Raw genomic sequence first — 19756 nt, 5'->3', positions numbered from 1 at the left:
TTAAAAAGCTGAATCAAAGGAATTCCACCTTTTTTTCTTTGACAGTGAAGAGTACACACAAATGTGTGAAAGCCAGTAGTGATGCAACAATAGCAATTGTTCCAGGAGCTGCACAAACAGCTCACTGTTATATGGATAAAGCATTTGCAACTCCATATATAATCAGAGATATGTGGTGAATTTATCCCTCTTCATGCACTAAGCCCAACTTTGCACAGACTTCTCAATACTGCCCAGAACTGGCCATGCACTGCCCTGGTCTTAAGCAACAGCATGAACTTTAAGTAAAGACAGTTCCAAGGTCATTACAATGACAGGGAAAAAGCCTAGTCCTAGGCTGGTGACAGAGCCTGGTGATAAGGAAGAAATCTCTGGAATGAGCTGAGCTGGCTGTTGTCTGCAGGAAGCAGAGTAGGGAAGCCAAGTGTTACAACTAAATCACAAGAAATGGTAACAAATTCAAGGCTAAATACCAGAAGTCAACGTTCCTAGTTTACTCCTGAGGAAGAGCCCTGCAGCTCTGTAAGGTTCCAAAGTGACTGACCCCTAGTGACACCCAGCCCTTCAGTCAAAATTCTGGTGTCAAAACATTTGAGACAAGCGTCCAGAAAAGCCAGAGCACAGCTCTCCCTCCCTTCAGGGGATGAATCTGGCAACAGAGAGAAGAGGCATAACTGCAGAGAAGGTTCTCTCAGTAAAGGATGACAAAGTAGAAGGAAAACATCTGGACAGCCTGAAGCCACAGACCACACTCAGTGACAGAGGGCTGCAATTCCCTCAGTGAAAGAGGTAGAACAGAGGTAGTGATTTGAGAGATACCAGGCCCAAATTTCTTATTAGCAGTAAAACCACTGAATCCCAAAAGGAGTGGATGCACATAAATGCATTTCACAGACAAATGGAGAAGGAGGTTAATACTAGTCTCATCATTTGTTCAGGACAAGCCATTAGCAATTCCTTGAATGACCTGGTAAGATCTTTCTTTCTATCCACAAACTCAATACTCTTGTCTAAATACACCCACTTCAGGCCTTACACATTCAGGCTCAGTAAAACACTGCTACTGCTCCCCACTGGCAGATGTGCTTCAGTGCAAATGCTACCAAAGGGCAGCACTCACTCACCCTATGACTGCAGAGACTGCTGGGGTCAGTGTCCCAGACTTGAGTTCTCGAACGTTCACCACCTGAGGAACGTTCTTCAGAGTTGATTCAGTCAAGGAGGTGCTCACAGCTTGAAGGAACAGAAAAAAACACAGACAAAAAAAAAAAAACAGATGTAAAGAGAAATTCCATATTAAGCATTTCATTTCATTCAGTATGGCCTGAATAATTCCAAAAAGATCCATCCAAGATTCTAGAACATATATAGTGTACCTGGCCTGAAACATTTGGAACCTCAGATTATGGCCTGAATAATTCCAAAAAGATTTGGAATTCCAAGATTCTAGAACATATAGAGTGTACCTGGCCTGAAACATTTGGAACCTCAGATTATGGCCTGAATAATTCCAAAAAGATTTGGAATTCCAAGATTCTAGAACATATATAGTGTACCTGGCCTGAAACATTTGGAACCTCAGATTTCATGAAGGACAAAAGAAGTGGGCAGCAATCTATAGAGTTGGTACATTTTTTGTTTGCTGAACAAATCTAATTATTATGAACTCTCTCTTACCAACACCATAACATCTTCTGTTAATGGAAATGGGAGTTTCTCAGGTATTTTGTATCAGCAGCTTACAGGAAAAAGGAAGACAAAGGAACACGGGATAGCTCAGAGGCGCAACAACTACAGACGTGTGCCACATTTTGTTTGATGATCTCCTCCTTTGAGAGCACTAAATCCCTGTGAAAGCCCCATTCAGCTGCTCAGAGGTCACTTGGGCAATCAGCCATCCTTTTACCTGGGGACTGGTTAGCAGCCATCTGCCTCTGCAGAGCTGCAGCAGCAGCTGCTTGTGCTGCTGGAACAGTGACAGTGGGAGCAGGGGCTCCATGTTTCACAGTCTTTGTTGCAAGCATTGTACTGTCTGCCCCTTGTGGGATGATTCTGTTTGAAGATGCAGGCACTAAAAAAAAAACAAATTAACAAAAGTATTAGTTAAATGTTTCTCTATAAATCAGGGAGTCTTTGAAAGCCTTTGCTGAACTGCAGTTGCTCTAAGTACACAGCTTCCTTCTGACAGTACTCATGTGCAGGCCATTCAAATAATCAACACAATCTGTCCCTGGCAGATTTTGGTATATCCCAAGGAATTTAGTAAGTCTCAATAGATTTAACTTCAATGCATTAGAGGACTTCCAATTTGCTGTAACAGACACTTCTGCTGACACCTTATTTTTCTCTCTGGCTGCAGAGATTAAAGAAACCTCTCTTACACAAGGAAAACTAAGTGTATGCAAATGCAGCTCTTACTGAGACTTGCTGGGCTCAGAACTCCTAACCCTGGCCACAGATGCAGTAGTACTCCAGTTTCTTAGTCTTTGGGCAATATTTTAGGTCACTGAAATTTGAAAGAAGCAGGCTATCACAAAAACACAATCAGTGAGTCAAGGTGTTTTAGTGCCTTTAGCTCAAGTTCATGAGGTTACAAAGGACTCCATTACTGCTCCTGGGAACCTGGCAAAGTAAATCTGTGTCCTGCAATCTCATTTCTCCAGGGCCTGAAGCACTGGCAAAGTACAGCAGTCAAAGCTACCCACAAGACCACACTGAGAGGAGACACTGCAAACACAACTCACACAAAGTACCCAGGGAGAGGTGTTGTTTCCCAAAGGATGGAGACTGAGCCATCAAGCCAGGCTGGATTGAGGGAGTTCGGACCACAGGAGCATGACGAGGGACTGGGACTGGGGCAGCCTCTTCTTCCTGGTCCACTGCTTGGGAATCATCATTCTCCAGTGACTGGGAAACTGAGGATGTTGAGCTGACTTCATCCAAATCTTCATAATATCTCGTGGACAAGAAGGCAGATCGAGACAAACTTGCTGCAACATCAAAACCAAAGTTCAGTATTAAGCTGAGGGAACCATCCAATGTATCAGCCATGACAAATGCACCCTATTTTAGGGCAGTCTCCTGTTGCCTTGTTTAACTCATGCATCGATAAGATTTGACTTCTTAACTGCCTGGAAAGGCAGCCTTAAACCATGCAGCAACTGAAGGCAAATCCTTCTGAGAGCAGATGGGAGAACAGGAAAAGAGAAGTAGGGGTTGAGTAGTGAAAAGCTAATTTCTGGTCTTGGTCCCACAGCAAGTGAGTCACCCTCTCAAAAAGCATATCAGACTTCTATAGTTACTAAAGGTTTACCTGGAGCTGTAGACCTAATTGGTGGAGTTTTCCTCTTGGCTAGAAAATTCCTCAACTGTGCCTGCTTCACTGGGGATAACTTAGCTAGAAAATGGAAAGCAGTTATTAGTCTACAGTCAAACTGCAAGTAAAAAAAAAGGTAATTCACATTTATGGCAGGAAGAAAGAATAAATTACCAGGTGCTTTGGGCAGAGGTTTTGCATGTGATTTCAAAGTAGTTTTCATCAAATCGTTGCGTAGGCTTTCAAGGTCACTGTCAAAACTGGGACAAGGCAGAGCAGTGAAAAAACAGCAGCAGAAAAAAGAAGCCTACCAAAGCAGGAACAAAACTGGGCCAAAGTAGCCACTAGAACCACTGGCATATTTAGAAGAACAATTGGCTCCTCTAGATACTGTCTGATGCACCTTTAACTATTTTGGAAACATCAATAGTCATTCACTTCTTCCCCTGAAGTCAGACAGACAACCAGCAGTACCTCAGCCTGGAGGCTCTATTATACCATCTACTAAAAAAACTCTTTAAACTTTTAGGGGAAATTTCTGCTAAGCATCAAACGGCATCCAAGAATCCAACCAATGAACTTCTGTATTACCTGGCCATGGTTTAGTATAATCTTTAGAACATCCTGTCCTCCCATACCATGCCCACAAAACATCATTCTCTGGAGGATGCACATTGCTGGGGGCAAGAGAGAGGGAGGAATTCATGTTTCACACACCTCTGAGCACTGTTGAGAGGTGAATCACTGGGAACACTCCACTGAGATGTCTGGTTGTAGAGGCGCAGCTGCTGCAGGCTGTTCACCAGGTGGTTCAGTCTCTTCCTCTGCTGGTTGATGATTTCCCGGTTATTGGCCAGGGTGTTGAACAAAGTCTCTCGCTCAGGGACTATCAGACGCCTGCAGAGACCAGATCAAGAGACAGGGATAAGGACCATTCTGTGCATCTGGGCCACAGGCAGGCAAGCAAACACCAATGGTTTAGTGGTTCTGGCTACTGAAACTCCAGGTCAATCTCCAAAGCAGTTCAGCTCATTTCAAATAAGATTTCTCTTTTGAACGTGCTGCCAGTTTATTTATTTAGCTCATTTGCTTTAAGATGCCTTATCTATTAGAAAGGCTTAATTAGCTGCCATCAATGAATTTCTGCAAAGCTTAGTTTGTTTCTATAAGCACTATTTGCACTGTACACAGAGACACAAGCTTGTAACGTGTATGAAGCCAGAGAGTCTGAACCTATGGCTCCCATTAGGTGTCTGAGACAAGCTTTACTCCCAGATCCCTCAAAAAAATAATCAGACTTTTAAACAGAAAAAGGTCTTTGTTGATTATTAGATTAATTCCCAATTCACAGATGTAGTTCTGTACTCCAGTTTCAATCACTTACTTCTGCTTTCTCTTCTGTTCCAGGTGCCGGTCCCACTCCAAATCCAGGACGTCGTTCACATCCTGAACAGCAAACTTCACATACTGGTGCAAGCGCCGGATTTCCTGCCATGAAAAAGAAAGTGAGCTTTAAATTCATTTCAGAAATCTCAGTTTCAGTTGAAGAAGATGAAGACTCCTTGGGCTCATTCAGTCCAAGCCATAGAACACTTGCCTGTATTTCTGCCTGGAAAGTTTTGCCAGCACAACAGAACCCAACATGGTGAAAATTTATGTAACAATCAATAGGGTACACATTGTCCAGGGCTCGTCCTGGACATTTCACCTCAGCTCTCAACTAAGAGAAATACTGTCCATAATATTTGCAAAACACTGCCAGGTCTTTACAAAAAGGATTTTACAAACCCCAGGCATTATACAAAACAATCCTTATTTCAAATGCCACTTCCAGAGCATGAGTCATTTGGTCCCATCTTACAACAGTGAAACTTCTAACAATTATAAGTGATCAAAGCTTTGCAGGCTGCTCACACGGCTCTAGAATATCAGCATTCACAGACTATGATTCATGAAAGCACTCACAAATGCTCACACCTCCCACAGTAAGGCAAGGAATTAATTTGACTTTTATAGGTAGGAAAATAAAAATAAGTAAAAAGCAAGGACAGAGAGTAAAGTGACTTATCCATGACCACACAGCTGCACAACTGCAGCAGCTATGCCAGAGACCTCTGGCCCCAAGCTCTGCTCCCTAAACAAACCCAGAGCTCAGTCTCATTCCTGTGATCCCTCCTGCCTGGCATGACACGGCCCTGGCTTGAACTCCAACCTTGTAAAATGGAAATGGGAACTGCAGCTGGTTTCAGCTCATCTCAACAGAATGTTCACCTCAATACAATGAAGCAGCCAAGGAACATAGCTTGAGAAGAACTCCACTGTAAATGCTTTCAACATACAGCATGAAATTCTAGTGGGACCTCTCCAACCTGAAAGCAAACCCAGTCCTGCTGTAGGCTTAGTGTTAAACACTGCAAAGCCCAGGTTTCCTTTCCCCAGCACCTACATGGCAGCAACTCTCTGGATACCAAACTGGTAGAGCTGGACATAGGAAAGTCTCAGGGTATTGAAAACTTCACTGAAAACTAAGACACAAAGCTGCCTATGGGAGCTTTTCTCACCCAGAAGAATGGGGATGATGTAGACTGAGCAAAATTTCAGAGTCAACACACAGCTTTCTCAAAGCAAACTTCCACAAAGTTCACCCAAAAGCTCTCTCATTCCATTCAAATCCACTTCCACTTCTCTCCCACTGTGTTCTACTTTCCTTATGGTCCTTTCTCTACACATTGAAACACATACTTCAAGATTATCATCTCTCTGAAGTCACAAGCATAAGCTTCAAATGTCACAGCGACATGCTGGACATCAAAGCAGGCATGCAATTAAGACTGTGAATCAATCAACAGAATCCAGGTGAAGATTAGAGATCAGACCTAAAAGAAATTACTTTGTGTCAGCTGATTTCTAATAACTGCATGCATGGTCTTGATACCTAATGCCACAAAGATGACATTCAATTATGCCTTCAACCTGCCAGTCAAACCTCTTGAGGGGAACTTATCAGTGTATAAAAGACCAAGTATCATTTGTAGGGCACATTCACTCTATTTTGCTTAGGGTTAAATAGCCTTCATCACCAGAGCTGTAACAAAGTGCTTCACCCCTACTTTCTTTCCTGTCTTTGAAAGCTTTTTTATGTACTGCTGGTTATTTTCCTTTGTGCCCCAGCTTTCAGAATATCGTTAAGCTTTATGCTCCACCATCCGTGAAATTAACCACACAATTCTGTAAATCATAATAAATCATCAAATTGTTCCATAAGGCACTTGCTGAAGATAAAAATAATTCTAAGAACTCTTCTATAAAGTGTAGGAAAAAACCCAACATTCTTTTAACTAAATCCCTGCACAAACACTACAGGCTGAGAAGGAACAGGATGTCAAGAGTCACTTTCTAAGATTAGAAGACTTAGATCTCAGGTGAACTAAATCCCTTTCAGGAGGAGTTTTGAATCATCACTGCAAATGGCAACAACAGAGAGGAGTTTCAGGAGAGGATTTCCAGCAGCTCTTGCAAACTCATGGAAACCAAAGCTCACCACACATTTACCAGACTATTTACTGAAACGGCAAATACTTAGGGCAGAACAAGAATGCTAGGAACTTGCACACACAAGCCTAAGTTTTATTTGATTTAAAGCTCTCTGTCAGAAGTTGGCTGACATGATTCATACCTGAAGCTGTGCTTCACTCTTGGGATCCAAAGGTTTCTTATAGAGCAAATGTAAATACCCCGAGCTACGATTCTGTTCGTTCTGTTCTTTAGCCTCTTCTACCCCTGCAAATCCCTCCAGCAGGGTTGTCTTCAGAATACTGATATCTCCATGAAGTGACTGCAAAGTGAAATGGAACAGATGGCACAGGGTTGAAGGTAACATTTCCTACTGCCATTTCTAGCACAAGGGCTTCTGCAAGCATCTGCCTGAAAGCACAAAGGCAAACGGCAGCCCCTCATTAACACAGCAGAGTCAGGTGTTCCCTCTACAGTTCAGCTGTAGCAGGTTTAGGAGGAACATCAGGTGAGGAAGAGTCACTGCTGGTTCATGGTTAGCCTGCTCACCTCTGTTGTCTCTTTAATTTCCAAGAGGAAGGTGTGAAGATCCTCTGATTCAGTTCGCAGCATCTTCATTTCCTCTGGAGTCCCAACTTGGAAACAGGCTTTGGAAGTCCTGGCTTTCAGCTCCTCCATCTCCTTTTGGAAATGTGCAATCTGCAAGGCCAAGTGGAAGAAAGGGCAGCCACTGAAAACACAGCAGGGACTGGAACAAATGTCTCAGCTCTTGGATCATGCCTCAGCTACACCATAAACACTGGTCACTTTGCAGCCAAAGCAGGAAATTCTTCTTGAACATTAACAGGAAAGAATACTCCATCTTCTCAGCACAGTGGCTGAAGATGACTGAACAGGACACACAAATAACTACAAATCAGGCTGATCATCTTAGGAAAAGTTTCCATTCTGATTCCTAAACTACTTACAGACACCATCAGAACACAGCTGAACTGAAGTGTTTGTGTGGCATTATGAAGAAAACTGCTTGAAAATCTCACCTCCTCCCTGATTCCTGCTATGACAGGGTCTGACTCCTTCCACTGGTGGGTCTGTTTCTCTAAAGCTGTGCTGGGGAGTGCTGATTTGCCCTGGGGGGAAAAAAACCCACAAAACCAAAACCAATATTAAGGATATATCCATTGCAACAGGGAGCTTAGAATATCAAAAAAGGCCTGGTGTTACAAACTCCATCCAGACACTCTCATTATAACATAGGTCAAAATACAGCTCTCCAAAGACATGCAGAGAACATTGTTTAGAACCACAGATTTGCTACTGTTTCAAAATCAGAACTTAGCTAATTCTTTGACCTAAGAACATTAGTGCAGACCAAGGAATTCTAAGCAATTAATGGGCCATGAAAAACATTCACCCTCCAAAGAAGCCAGTCAAGTTCCTGTTACCTGAGCAGAGCTTGGCTTTGCTGCTGATGGGGTGACTTTGGCTGTTTTCTGTACCAAGGAAGCTGAAGGAGGATTTTGAGCAGGACGTGCCACTGGAATTTAATAAGAACAGTAATTGATGAAGTTATACAAAGCTGGAGGAAACAGGCTGTGATGAGAAACAATCAGCACTATCAAATCCAAAAGCAGTAGTGCTGTGGGCCCCAATGCAAGAACACACCCTCCTCAGGTGCCTTTTCACTTCCATTCAACTTCTCTTGTGACTACTTTGAACTCTGGTCAATGCAGATGGAAGGTAAGGCACTGATTTGTGTGGCTGCCCAGAAACCCTCAGAGCACTGAAAATGCCAGAACTTCTGGGTGAACTTAAGCAGCTGAATACAATTATTTCACATATGGCTCTCTGAGAAATAGAGCACAAATGGAAAAAATGCTCAGTTTCAAGACAAAGTGATTCACATCATGATGGTGTGCCAATCAGGAGGGCCTCTGGAACAGGAAAGGCAGCAGGAAAAACAAGTAAAAAGCCAAATGAAGCTCCCTGTGTCCTAAAACTTTTAGAATGTTTTTCATAATGCATTATTCCCAACAATAGGGATCAGATTCCTACCTGTGGCAGGCACAGGGGATGAAGTCTTCAGTGGTGTGGTAGGAGGGGCTGCAGCAGGCGTGGACTGGCTCAGAGAACCTCCAGGAGCAGTTTTGGAACTGGTTAAGAAGGAAAACATTGTGGAGGTGCTTTGCCCACTGCTGCTCGTGGGAGAAGAGGTGTCTACAGCACTGAACCTGCAAGAGAATGAATAAATGAATGAGTGAATGAATGAGCAAATGAATGAACATCCCCTGGGATCAGCAGCTACTCAAGCTCCAGGTGCAAAATCACGAGTGTAGCTTCTGGAGATAGTGAGAAAGAGCCATTCAGGATAATTTCTGAATACATGGAACCACAAAGACTTCCATCTTACATCCTCCCATGAGTAAAAGCCAAATGCCAGCAAAAAATACTACCCTGTTTCAAATGCACCTATAATTTTGTTCCAGCTATAGCAAATCTGAGCTGCCCTTCAGTGCTCATCTCAGAGTAAGGCTCAAACAGAAATTCTGCAAGAAAATATGAATTTCTATTCATTTGCAAACTCAGCTCCTCAAGGCAGCCAATTTAAATATTCAGCCAATTCACTGGTGTATCATTTGCTTTATACACAAAATATAAAAAGCCCTAAGAGCTCCCATCAGATTCTGGTGTAGTAAAGATTTTTCTAATTCAAAAATAATCATTTAAACCATCAGAAATTTCTTATGAAGCTTTTACATGAAAGTTCTTCTCCTTAAAAAGCAGCTCCAATTAACATAGCTCTGTGTTTTAAACCACTTTTTCTAAAAATAAAGAGCAAGTCTCAGGAGTTGGAGGGAAGAGTGAGTATATGACATCTGAGAACACTCAAACCCATTTTACATAGTTTCTAATCAATATTAGTTTTTTTCAGTCAGTGTGAACAAGCTTTGAAGATTCCAGATCTGTGCTCAGTGAGCAAGTGTCCATTTAAGAACAGAACCAAAAGGTTCGGCACCTTCTCTGCTGAACACAGAGTGGCAAAGCAATCCATCAGCTGTGGCTCCAGCTTCCTCTCAGGCTGGGGTAAGGAACCTTCAACAAACTGTCAGAGAAACTTGTGCTATCACCACCCCACTAAAACAATTCCAGACAGAAGAAATTTCCCAGCAGTCCTCAGCCATGATTTGCATCAAAAAAAGCATGGAATCACTGTTGGTTGCCTATGAAACAAAGATATATAACCCCCCTAAGTCTCTGGCAATTTATCAGTCTAAATTTTTGTCACTGTCCCTTGACTAGTACCCATGAACAAAACCTCTGGCATGGGAAGCACTGAGGGTTTCCACAGCCACAACACTCTTGGATAAAGAGGGGCTTCCTCAGTGCTTTCCTGGGAATGTGGGGAACTGCTGTCAGGGCAAAAAGCCAGACACCATCTTCAGAACTACCACACATTATCCATGCCTGCAGCAATTTCATAAGCATCCAGCCCCTGCATTCACTGCTGAATCTATTTACTTCTCATTGAGGTTCACTTTGACTGAAGAAGCTGAAGGTGCAAAGGATGATTTCTGTGCAGCAGGAGCTGTGGAGAGCAATGGCCCAGACGAGCTGTCTGCAGCTGGTTTAAAGTTCATGGAGCCAAAAGGAAAAGAGGTGGCAGGAGCTGTTGTAGTGCTGCCTACAGAAGCAGGAGTCATGGATGCCTTGGAAGAAGCAGAGGAGAAGGAGAATGTTGCTAGTCCAGTCAGAGCAGGAGTCTGGGCTTGCTTGGAGGCATCGGTGGCAAAGGAATATGGTGGAGGATCACTGCCTGTGGAGCCAGGAGTCTTCACAGCTGAGGGCATGAAGGAAAAAACAGCTGCTCCACTCCCTGCTGGAGACTGACTTGAGGTGGGCACAGTGGGAGCAGCAGCTGGTGCTGTGTCAGGCTTTAGAGAAGTTGGAGGAGTGGTTGGACTTGTGGCAGCACTCCCTGCAGGAAGACAAATGGGAAAGGAGGAGGCTCATGGGGCTGCACTGAGTAATGGCAGAAGCTATTGCAAGGCTGAATCTGTTTGATATGGACAGCTCAGCACTGCTTCTCTCACTGGACAGTGAGGAAGAGAGATGGGAGAGCTGGGATTGCAGTCCCCAATCCCAGCAAGTGATACAGAAACTGTACAAAGTCATGATCAATACAACAATCTGTTCAGATTAATGTTGTCTGCAGTTTCCTGTGAAAAAGCTTCACCTTCCTCCATTGATTTTGATGAGGTTCCTGCCATCTCAAATAAAATCAGCAGTAAGCATACAAGTTAGGCAGCACTGCAGGAAGGCAGGCTGCCAAAAAACAGTTTTCTGGCTGGGAAAGGAGAAGCAAATTTGGGCACAGGGGAGAAAACGGTGCATTTGCAATAATTTCTCCATGAATGCAGACAAGCAAAAAAATCATCTTACCTGCCTACATCATACTACACAGGGCAACACATCTATAACTCAAACAAAACTACTCCTATTCACCTGCTGACACAATTTTCACAGTGTTGAGGAAAGCTTTAAATAGGGTTTTAAAAGAATTTTGTTTAAATATGATTCTTCTGCAGTCAAACACCTTAGTTCATATCATGACCTCCTATGGCAAAGCTATGGAGGAAACCATCACCTCTCTGAAGTGTGCAGGCCATGCTCAGAACTGGGCAAAGAGCCTCCTAAAACTGGTTTGGCCCTATTCTGCAAAGGCTGATTGCATAGGAAAGTCTAAATGCACAGCCTGCAAAGTGCTTGAGATCCCACAAACAAACTCAATGATCTTGGAGGTCTTTTCCAAACCAAATGATTCTGTGATTTGGTGAACAGGACTAGGTTAATTTCACACTCATGCACAGAAGACAGAGAACAGTCCTGGGAATTCAAAACACCCAAGAACTGCTCCCCATTAACATTATAAAGAAAAAAATATGTTTTCTGTGACCACATGTGTCTAGTACTGAACTGACAAATCAGTATGACAAAGATCCACAAATGCCAGTGCTCCCCTGAGCCCCTGGAGCACTCACCTGCTGCCTTTGGAACTCTCTCCCCTGCCAGCTGCAGTGGCTCTGGGGTCACAATAAGTGACCTGACTCCTGGGTTTTGGTTGATCATGTGAAATGGGCAAAGCACACCATCCGTAGAGAGCAGGATCAGAACTGGAGCTGGAGCAAGGATTTTCTCATCACCTGCCAGAGACCACACATAAGTCCTACAGTCAAATCTTCCTATTCTGTTCCTACTGGAATTGCCTCCTTCAATATTTCTTACATTTCTACCTTCCTGCTTTCATTTGCATCTTTTTTCCCTTGCTTCTCTGTCAGTGCTCAGATCTCTCTCTTTATCCTTTTGTATTCCTTTATGTTCCTGACTTCATGTTTCATAAAAGGGTTGTTTGACAATTGAATGTCATCTCCTGAATGACAAAGCCCAACTTTCACCCATCAATTCCTGTGCCAAGCTTTTTCAGATTTTGAAGCAGTCATTTTTCCTCACTGATACTCTTGCTCCCTCCTTCAATTCCTTTCAGCAATCCCCACATTCCATTGGGCCCTGTCTCCTTATTAACATTCATATGCATAAACTACAAAACAGAATTGCTACAGAGGAAGCTTTTTAACTTTAAAGAAAGCAAACATCAAACAAATATCCTCGTGATCTGAACCACTGACATAAAATACTTGTGTTTTATGCAGTTGCTTTGTGAGTCTGCTTCAGTACAAAAATTCTCAGAACAGTTAAAGGCTCCAGAACACTCTCTGTATTTCTAAAATTCTGTAATAGTTTAACTGTGCTTAATTACATGCAAAAACCCAAACCCAACACATGCAGAGTGCAGGAAAAATCTGCTATAATCATGGTGCTTTGTTTGTCAGGCAGCAGAGTGAACAGCCATTTTTCTTTACTATTGGTTCTTCAGGAAAACCATGCTAGGGAAGGGCTGTTTCCACTTGGGAACAGCTCCAGGACAAATCAGGTTTCTCTGCAACCTAAACTTGCTGTGAACTGCAAATCCAATTAATGTGTAGCCAAACTCTTGTGTCCGAACACAGAGAATGTGTTAGCAAAAAGCTTCTCTGAAAACCTTTTTAAAAACTCTGAGGCAGCATAACACAGGCTTTAAAAAATCTGTCCTGACAGATTTCTTAATCCAGTAACTGTATAGATTAACAGAGAAAAGGCTTCAAATTCAATTTGGCATTCAAATACAAATGTTTGACCTCAATTCCCTACTGCAGGGTTTTTTTCAGGTAAAGGTCTCAGTTAACTGGCACCCTCCTGTGCTCTTCAGGAAGTCCTGACTGCAGTACCTTCCACTCTGCCTGAAGGCATCTCTATTTCTATCTGTCTCTGGCCTTCAAGGCAGAATTCTCAGAATTCACTGAGATGCAACACAATAGCTCAGATGTAGCTTCAGACTTTGACAAAGTGCTTTGAAGGCCTTCAGGCAGCACAGAAGGTACAGCAATAATGCAGCTGAGATGTAGAGCACAGCAGGGTTTAGGCAATACAGACCTGAGCTTTAATGCAGAATTAAAACCTACACATTCACCTCAGTGATCTTTGCTGTTTCTGGCTTTGAAGCCAACCCACTTTTCCTTTAGATCCATGCAAATGTACTTTATACAAAACAGTTCTGCAAAAGGACATAAATGACAAGAATAAAGAACACCTCGTGGGCAGCCTGAAATCCCCAGGGCTGGAACACGACTCCTTTAAACTCACTAAAATCTCAGTTCTAAGGACAGATGTAACTCAGGAGCTTTGTTTGTCATGTCTGTTGGTGTCATATCCCAGGATGCTGAAAGCTCCAGGAAAAAAATCTATTTAACACTTCGCCCCCGAATCCTTGCACAGAAGTAAAGCCACGTGCTGTGGGTTTTGTATTAAAACAGCAGATGTGTTGGGCTGCCTTTCAGAATGATCTCCAGAGCTCTGAGTACAAGGCTGCCCCTCAAAAATATCAAATATACTGAGATTTTTGGACTACTCCACAAGAAAGACTAACAAGACTTACTGATCACGATAGGCATGTTACTAGTGTAGTCCACAGCAACACCAACAGGCAGAGTGTCATCGCTTTTATCGGTCAGAGGAAGTTCTGCTCTGCTTGAGTCCTCCAAAACCCATGATTCCCAGTTCTGCAAAAAGTAAAATTATTGTTACATCAACTACTGCTTTCCTGTGACCAGCCTTCTTCAGCACTCCAGCCTACAACAGCTGAAACACCAGCTAAAGAGTATCCACTTAAATTTGTCAGATTAACAAATGCTAGAAAGATCACGGTCCTTCACAGATTTGTGTGTGACTTCTCATGTATCACTGCATGTCAGAGGTCAGACATTTCTAATGCTTAACTTCAACTGATGACCTCACATCAATAATTTTAATAAAGTGAGTTTGACCAAATTTTGAGATTGCCAAGTGAATAACAAAAACCAGACTTCTTGGTTCACAATGCACATCTTTTGTTAATCTAAGAATTATCTTCAGATTATGTACAATTTAGAAGCTTGTTTAGTTTTGGGATGTCTTAAAAAAATCATCTCATGGTATTCCAGGTCTTATATAGGTTATACTTGGGGAAAGACAATGTACATTTGCACAGATGCAACACAAAATACATTCCAAAATGGAGTGAAAATATTACCTGATCCCCCTGCCTGGCAAGAATGCTGACTTCTGTGGAAGCTGCTGAAGCTGCCAGAACTAAATCCCTGTAAGCATGGACACAAACAGGTTAAAACTAACATGACAGTCCACTGCAAGGTCAACAAAAAGGAGGAACACAATCTATGCAGAAGCACCAACCCCTCAGATATGCATGCCACGGAAAGGACTTTGCCATGATTCCTGTCACTCACCAGTCCTCCACAAAATTGAGGAAGTAATGATGCTGTCTCTCAGTGCAGCTGGTGTAGCACGGCTCCATGAAATTCACAAACTTCTCTGGTCGCTTCTCTTCCTTTTTCTGTAGGATCAACATTGATAATGTATCTTTCAATGCACCAACCAAGTAATCTCCCTTAAATTTGACAGTATCAGGGCACACCAATAACATCATAATTGGATCTCAGAAGAATTTACTCATTGATTTTCAGGTGGATCCTACTTCTTCCACTTAATCCCCCGACCTCAATCCCATGATTTACAACAATACCAAACTCAAATTCTATGTGGTGCCAATATCAACAATAAAAGCAACTCTCCATTGTCATGAACAAGTCAGGAATAAGCAACAGACACTTGTGTCATTGTGACTGCTGGCACTCACAGGCAATATGGCAATGACCACTTGAGGAGACATCTCCAGTGTCCCATCAGCCTCTGCATACACGATGGCAAAGACATAGGTGCCAATCCAAAGTACATCCAAAACTGAAAGAGAAAGCAAATACCTCAGCCAGAAACACTTTATAGTTAATATCTCCTTGTTGATTTTAACTGTGCACAGCACAAAAAAGGAAATAACAAGCAAATGGCAACTAACTCCTAAACTACCAAGCTTAAGAATCACAGAAAATCACACTGTAATTTCATAACCATTGCTATACAGCTGCTATAACTCAAGACAACAGGGGGAACAATGAGTAAAATACTTTTGAAGAGAAAACAAGTTAAAAAGTAATAAAAATATGCACCTTTAACAGGATTGTCCAAGTCATAAAAGGGAGGACAAGGGATTACTTTCTTCTCCTGCAGATTCTGCAAATAAAACAACTCTTAAATATACAGAAAAGGCAACGAACAAATCCAATTGCAAGTTTTGCAGAAAGCCCAGAGAACTGGTTTAGAGCAACTCACATATTCTTTAACACTCATCATGGGCCACTCTGAAATCATGACTTCAGTGACCACTGCAAACCTTAAACTAAACCAAATATTGACCTAAGACACTTAAATATTACTGAAGCACGTGGGTAGCACCACGTAGCTCACACCATGTGCGACCTAAATAAGTTCTGTAGTTTGTGATGCAAAAACCAATCAACCAACAAAAAAAAAAAACAAAACCCAAAAACAACCCCAACAACCCAAACCAAGAAAATACCATATTTCAAACTCCTGAAAGGCCATAAGGCCTTAACACTACCAATACTTACAGGCAGATATTGCACCACAGTGCCATTTTGCCTCCCTGCAGCCAGTTGTTTTCCCTTTGGGCTCCAACACACTAGGCAAAAAAAAAAAAAAGATAATTTCATTAGCCCTGAGGAACTGGAGAGTTACAAAGCCACATAAAAACAGCACCAATAAATTAAAACTGGTATTTTTTTCACTGAAAAAAATAATGTATCTGAATCAAACAAGGCATCATCCAGTCACAGAAAATGCAGGACTATACAGGTCAAAACACAACAGGTGATGATGCTAATTTGCATGCTTTCCTGGAAATGAGTCAAGCCTGAGACAGCACAAACCACAGGTGGGCACGTTTGGTAACTCACAAGACTCAGCTGCTGCAACCAACTGGGAAAGAGTAATTCCACTGCAACACATTTTCTGAGTCTCACTGAGTTTAAACCCTTCCTTTTTGTTAAGAATTTTAAGAAACCTCCTCCTGAGACAAGCAACCTGTGTTTATACACCTCTTAATCAATATCTGCTCTTTAGTGTTCAACATTCTGCATGCCCTCCAAGGCTGCCACTCACCAGATGTGACAGCAGCAGAGGATGGGAGTGTGGCATGGACCTTCACAGAGTCTGTGACCTGCAGGACAGAGATGCTGCCATCGGACAGGCAGATGGCCACCATGGTGGGACTGGCAGGGTTCCACTTCAGGTCGTTGATCATGGCTGCACCTCCTGAGTCCTTGGCCAGTTTGTGACAAGCAAATGCATGTTTCTGCTGTTTTGCCTTTTAGGAAAGACAAATACATGAGACAGTCAAAGTGGAGCACAAAACCCAACTCTCCTGAAGCCACAGTTCAAAGCAATTTTGACCTGCCTATAAATTAACAACTGATCCTCATAGAGACAAAAAATCCCACCCCAGCTACACCTCTCCTCTGCTGTATTCTGAAAAAAAAACCCAAACCCCAAACCAAAGGCAAACCCACTTGGCATAGGCTGTACCTGATTTAGGAATGTGCGGACGTCAAAAAAGCTGATGAAGGACCCGACCTCACTGGACATCATACAGACAGACAGGGTGAGATTGTCACAGCTCAGAGCCAGGTGCTGCATAGGAAACTTCATGGGAACCAGAGTACTCTGAATATTCTCCACTTGAAACACAAAAGGAAAAGAAGATGGAATGAAGGGGACAAATTTAAATAGCAGGAATTGTTCTTGTAAAATGAGACAACAAATTTATGTAATAATCCTCAGTCCTATGAACAGCAGTTATCAAAGGTAACACACAGAAAAATTGAATGAAAGCAAATCCCTTCATCTCTATCAATACAATCTTGAGAGTTGCCAAATTTCTAAAAAAAGAAAATGCCACCTTCCTTACTCAGTAATCTGAGTAATAATAAGTAGAAAGATTTTTGGCTTTTTTTATGTATGTAGAGAGTGGAACAGTTACTAAGGAGAATGAAAACCATTCTGCACTCAGGTGGTGGAACAGTGGTTGCTTCTCCTCTCCTGGACAGTAATTTAGTCAGAGTGGGTAACTCAATGTGAAAGCTGCCTCAGTGTGTCCCTCCACTCTCACACATCCCTGACACATGCACAGGCTCAAAGAATGGCTACCAACCACTGTTCCTGCCTTCCCACACAAGAAAATGTGGCAATTCTAATGCCTGACAGAGAATGGCAAGGACTGTAATGGGTATCAGAAGCCAAGAGCTCCATGTCATAAATCCCCTACAAACCTGTCTCTGCCAAACCCATGAGATTTAAGTGTGCCTCACCGATTTTATTGGGATCTTCTCCCAGCTGTTTCTGCATGAGAAGATCTCTGGTGTGGAAGATCTGCAGGCTGGTCCCTCCACCAGCAAAGACCAGCCCATACTTGTTGGACACTGCGAGGAGGCTGGAGCGCTCTTTGGGGAGGTCATCAGGAGAATCAAAGATGCGAACCTTCTTCAGTGCTCTGAACTGAAAATCCTGTTTGAGAGAGTTGGGAAGAGGCTGTTCACATGCTGCCCAAGAGGAACAGTTTACTTTGGCTCCTCTAAGACAGTAAGTGTAGGAGCCTCTCCATGAGGCTCCTGCACACTCAGGCAGCCTCTGGCCGCTCCATCACATTTTCTGTCTCATCCATAAAAGACTGAGATCACACCACTTTTTTTTTTTTTTTTTTTTTTTCCATTGGTTAAATCTCTCTTGTACCCAGTGCTTGTGTTCATAAAATCTGCCTGGGACATCTGACCTTCTCAGGAGCACACCAAAACCAGCCAAGGGATACAAAGAGAAAGGAATAAAGAAAAGATGGGACAGGACTGAACAAAACTTGCTGCTACAGGCACATATTTGCTAACCTACATGCCAGTAACTCCAGTCAAGCACCTGAGTTATTCCCAAATAACTGCCACTAAATAAGTACATTCCTGCAATCTGAGGAGGCTGTAGGTACTCAGAAACTTCAGCAAAACAAACAGCCCAACCACCCTGTTTGTGAGGGCAGAAGGCAGCTGCACAAAGACCCATCATCACCCCAGGAATCTGTTCCCCCGTGTGCCTTCTTACCCAGCCTCACAGTAACACTGGGAGACACAGGACGGGCTAGGCTGGCTCCACACAGCAAGTCTCCAGCTCACACTGCCCCACAGCCACACATCCCCAAACCAGGAGATCCCAGCACTAGGCATGCTGACAGGAGGACTTAGAAACATATCACTCTTCTTCCAAAACAAGGTTCCTCCAACTCTCCTTCATCCCTGAAACCGCTCAAGGATGAGGCCTGGAGCATCCTGGTCTGCTGGAAGGCGTCCCTGCCCATGGCAGGGGTTAGAACGAGATGAGCTTAGAGTTCCTTCCAACCCAAACCATTTTGTGATTCACTCCCCAAGCATTAAACACCCCTCTACACCAAGGCCAGCCTTCCCTTTTCCACCCCACAGGCTTGCACCACACTATACCAGAAACTCCTCAAGATTGCCCAGAAAGGGTATGGAGTGTCCCTCACTGAAGATATCCCCGACCCGTTTGGACACAGTCCTGTGCCGTGTGCTCTGGGACGTACCAGTCTGAGCAGGGAGGTTCGCCCAGATGACCACTGCGGTCCCTTCCAGCCTGACCCATCCTGCAGTTGTTTCACAAACACTGCAAGGATGTCTCAAACAGCCTCGCCATATCCCGAGCCAACCCTCCCGGTCTGTCAGCCCCACGGTCCCAACCAAGCCTCCCCCCGAACCCACCACCTCTCCAGCCCAGGCCGAGCCTTCTCCAAGCCCCGCTCCCTTCCGGCTCCTCCGGCTCCAAGCCAAGGCCCCCCGTCCCGAGTGAAACAGCCTGTCCACCCTTCCCCACATCGGGCTGCCCCCACAGCCCCGCTCTCCCCGTGCCTCACCTTCATCTCCCGCTCGGGGATCACGTCCATGTCGTCCCCCATGGCGGCCCCGCAGCCGCGGTTCCGCCGCCCGCGCTCCGCCGGGAGAGCCCCGCGCCGCTTCCGCTTCCGCCGGGGCCGCTCTGGCCGCGGCTCTCGCTGCTCCGGGTCCTCCCAGCGGCTCCTCCCCTACCACTGCTGTGCTTAATAAACCCTCTTTGCACAGAGTCCGATTGGAAAATATCTCTGAACCATCGAGTCCAACGTGTGACCGAACACCACCTGTCACCCACATCACTGAGTGTCGTTGCTTAAACACCTCCAGGGACCGTGACTCCACCACCCTCTGGGCGTTCCGATATCTAATCACCCTTTCTGTGAAGAAATTCCGCCCAGGGTCCAACCTAACCCCCCCCCGGCGCCGCTTAAAGCTGTGTGCTCTGGCCCTGATTTTTCTACAGGTTCTGAGGCGCTGC

At 43.9% G+C, this 19756-nt stretch overlaps 1 protein-coding gene across 3 annotated transcripts in view; it reads right to left on the bottom strand.

Annotated features, from left to right (window-relative positions):
- Nucleotides 1-19420, bottom strand: part of NUP214 (nucleoporin 214) — a 38707-nt gene extending 19287 nt beyond the window's left edge. For 2 of the 3 annotated variants that reach the window (XM_071453957.1, XM_071453958.1), the window contains exons 1-24: nt 19302-19420; nt 17701-17896; nt 16919-17070; nt 16496-16700; nt 15946-16016; nt 15484-15547; nt 15117-15220; nt 14707-14813; nt 14493-14559; nt 13860-13983; nt 11869-12030; nt 10349-10805; nt 8885-9060; nt 8275-8366; nt 7870-7959; nt 7379-7528; nt 6993-7151; nt 4701-4804; nt 4034-4213; nt 3491-3576; nt 3314-3397; nt 2745-2990; nt 1907-2071; nt 1125-1233 (exon numbers count right to left, since the gene is read on the bottom strand). In XM_071453957.1, coding sequence (XP_071310058.1) covers nt 1125-1233; nt 1907-2071; nt 2745-2990; nt 3314-3397; nt 3491-3576; nt 4034-4213; nt 4701-4804; nt 6993-7151; nt 7379-7528; nt 7870-7959; nt 8275-8366; nt 8885-9060; nt 10349-10805; nt 11869-12030; nt 13860-13983; nt 14493-14559; nt 14707-14813; nt 15117-15220; nt 15484-15547; nt 15946-16016; nt 16496-16700; nt 16919-17070; nt 17701-17896; nt 19302-19343 — 3392 coding nt within the window. In that variant the 5' untranslated portion in view covers nt 19344-19420. The remainder of the gene's footprint in view (nt 1-1124; nt 1234-1906; nt 2072-2744; nt 2991-3313; nt 3398-3490; nt 3577-4033; nt 4214-4700; nt 4805-6992; nt 7152-7378; nt 7529-7869; nt 7960-8274; nt 8367-8884; nt 9061-10348; nt 10806-11868; nt 12031-13859; nt 13984-14492; nt 14560-14706; nt 14814-15116; nt 15221-15483; nt 15548-15945; nt 16017-16495; nt 16701-16918; nt 17071-17700; nt 17897-19301) is intronic. The other variant, XM_071453959.1, reaches the window with a different exon arrangement.
- Nucleotides 19421-19756: the final 336 nt, after the last annotated feature.

The sequence above is a fragment of the Agelaius tricolor genome, unplaced genomic scaffold (genome assembly GCF_023055355.1).
Source record: "Agelaius tricolor isolate 1412-34295 unplaced genomic scaffold, bAgeTri1.0.p SCAF_38, whole genome shotgun sequence".
NCBI lineage: Eukaryota > Metazoa > Chordata > Aves > Passeriformes > Icteridae > Agelaius > Agelaius tricolor.
This window is presented reverse-complemented; position numbering and strand designations above follow the sequence as displayed.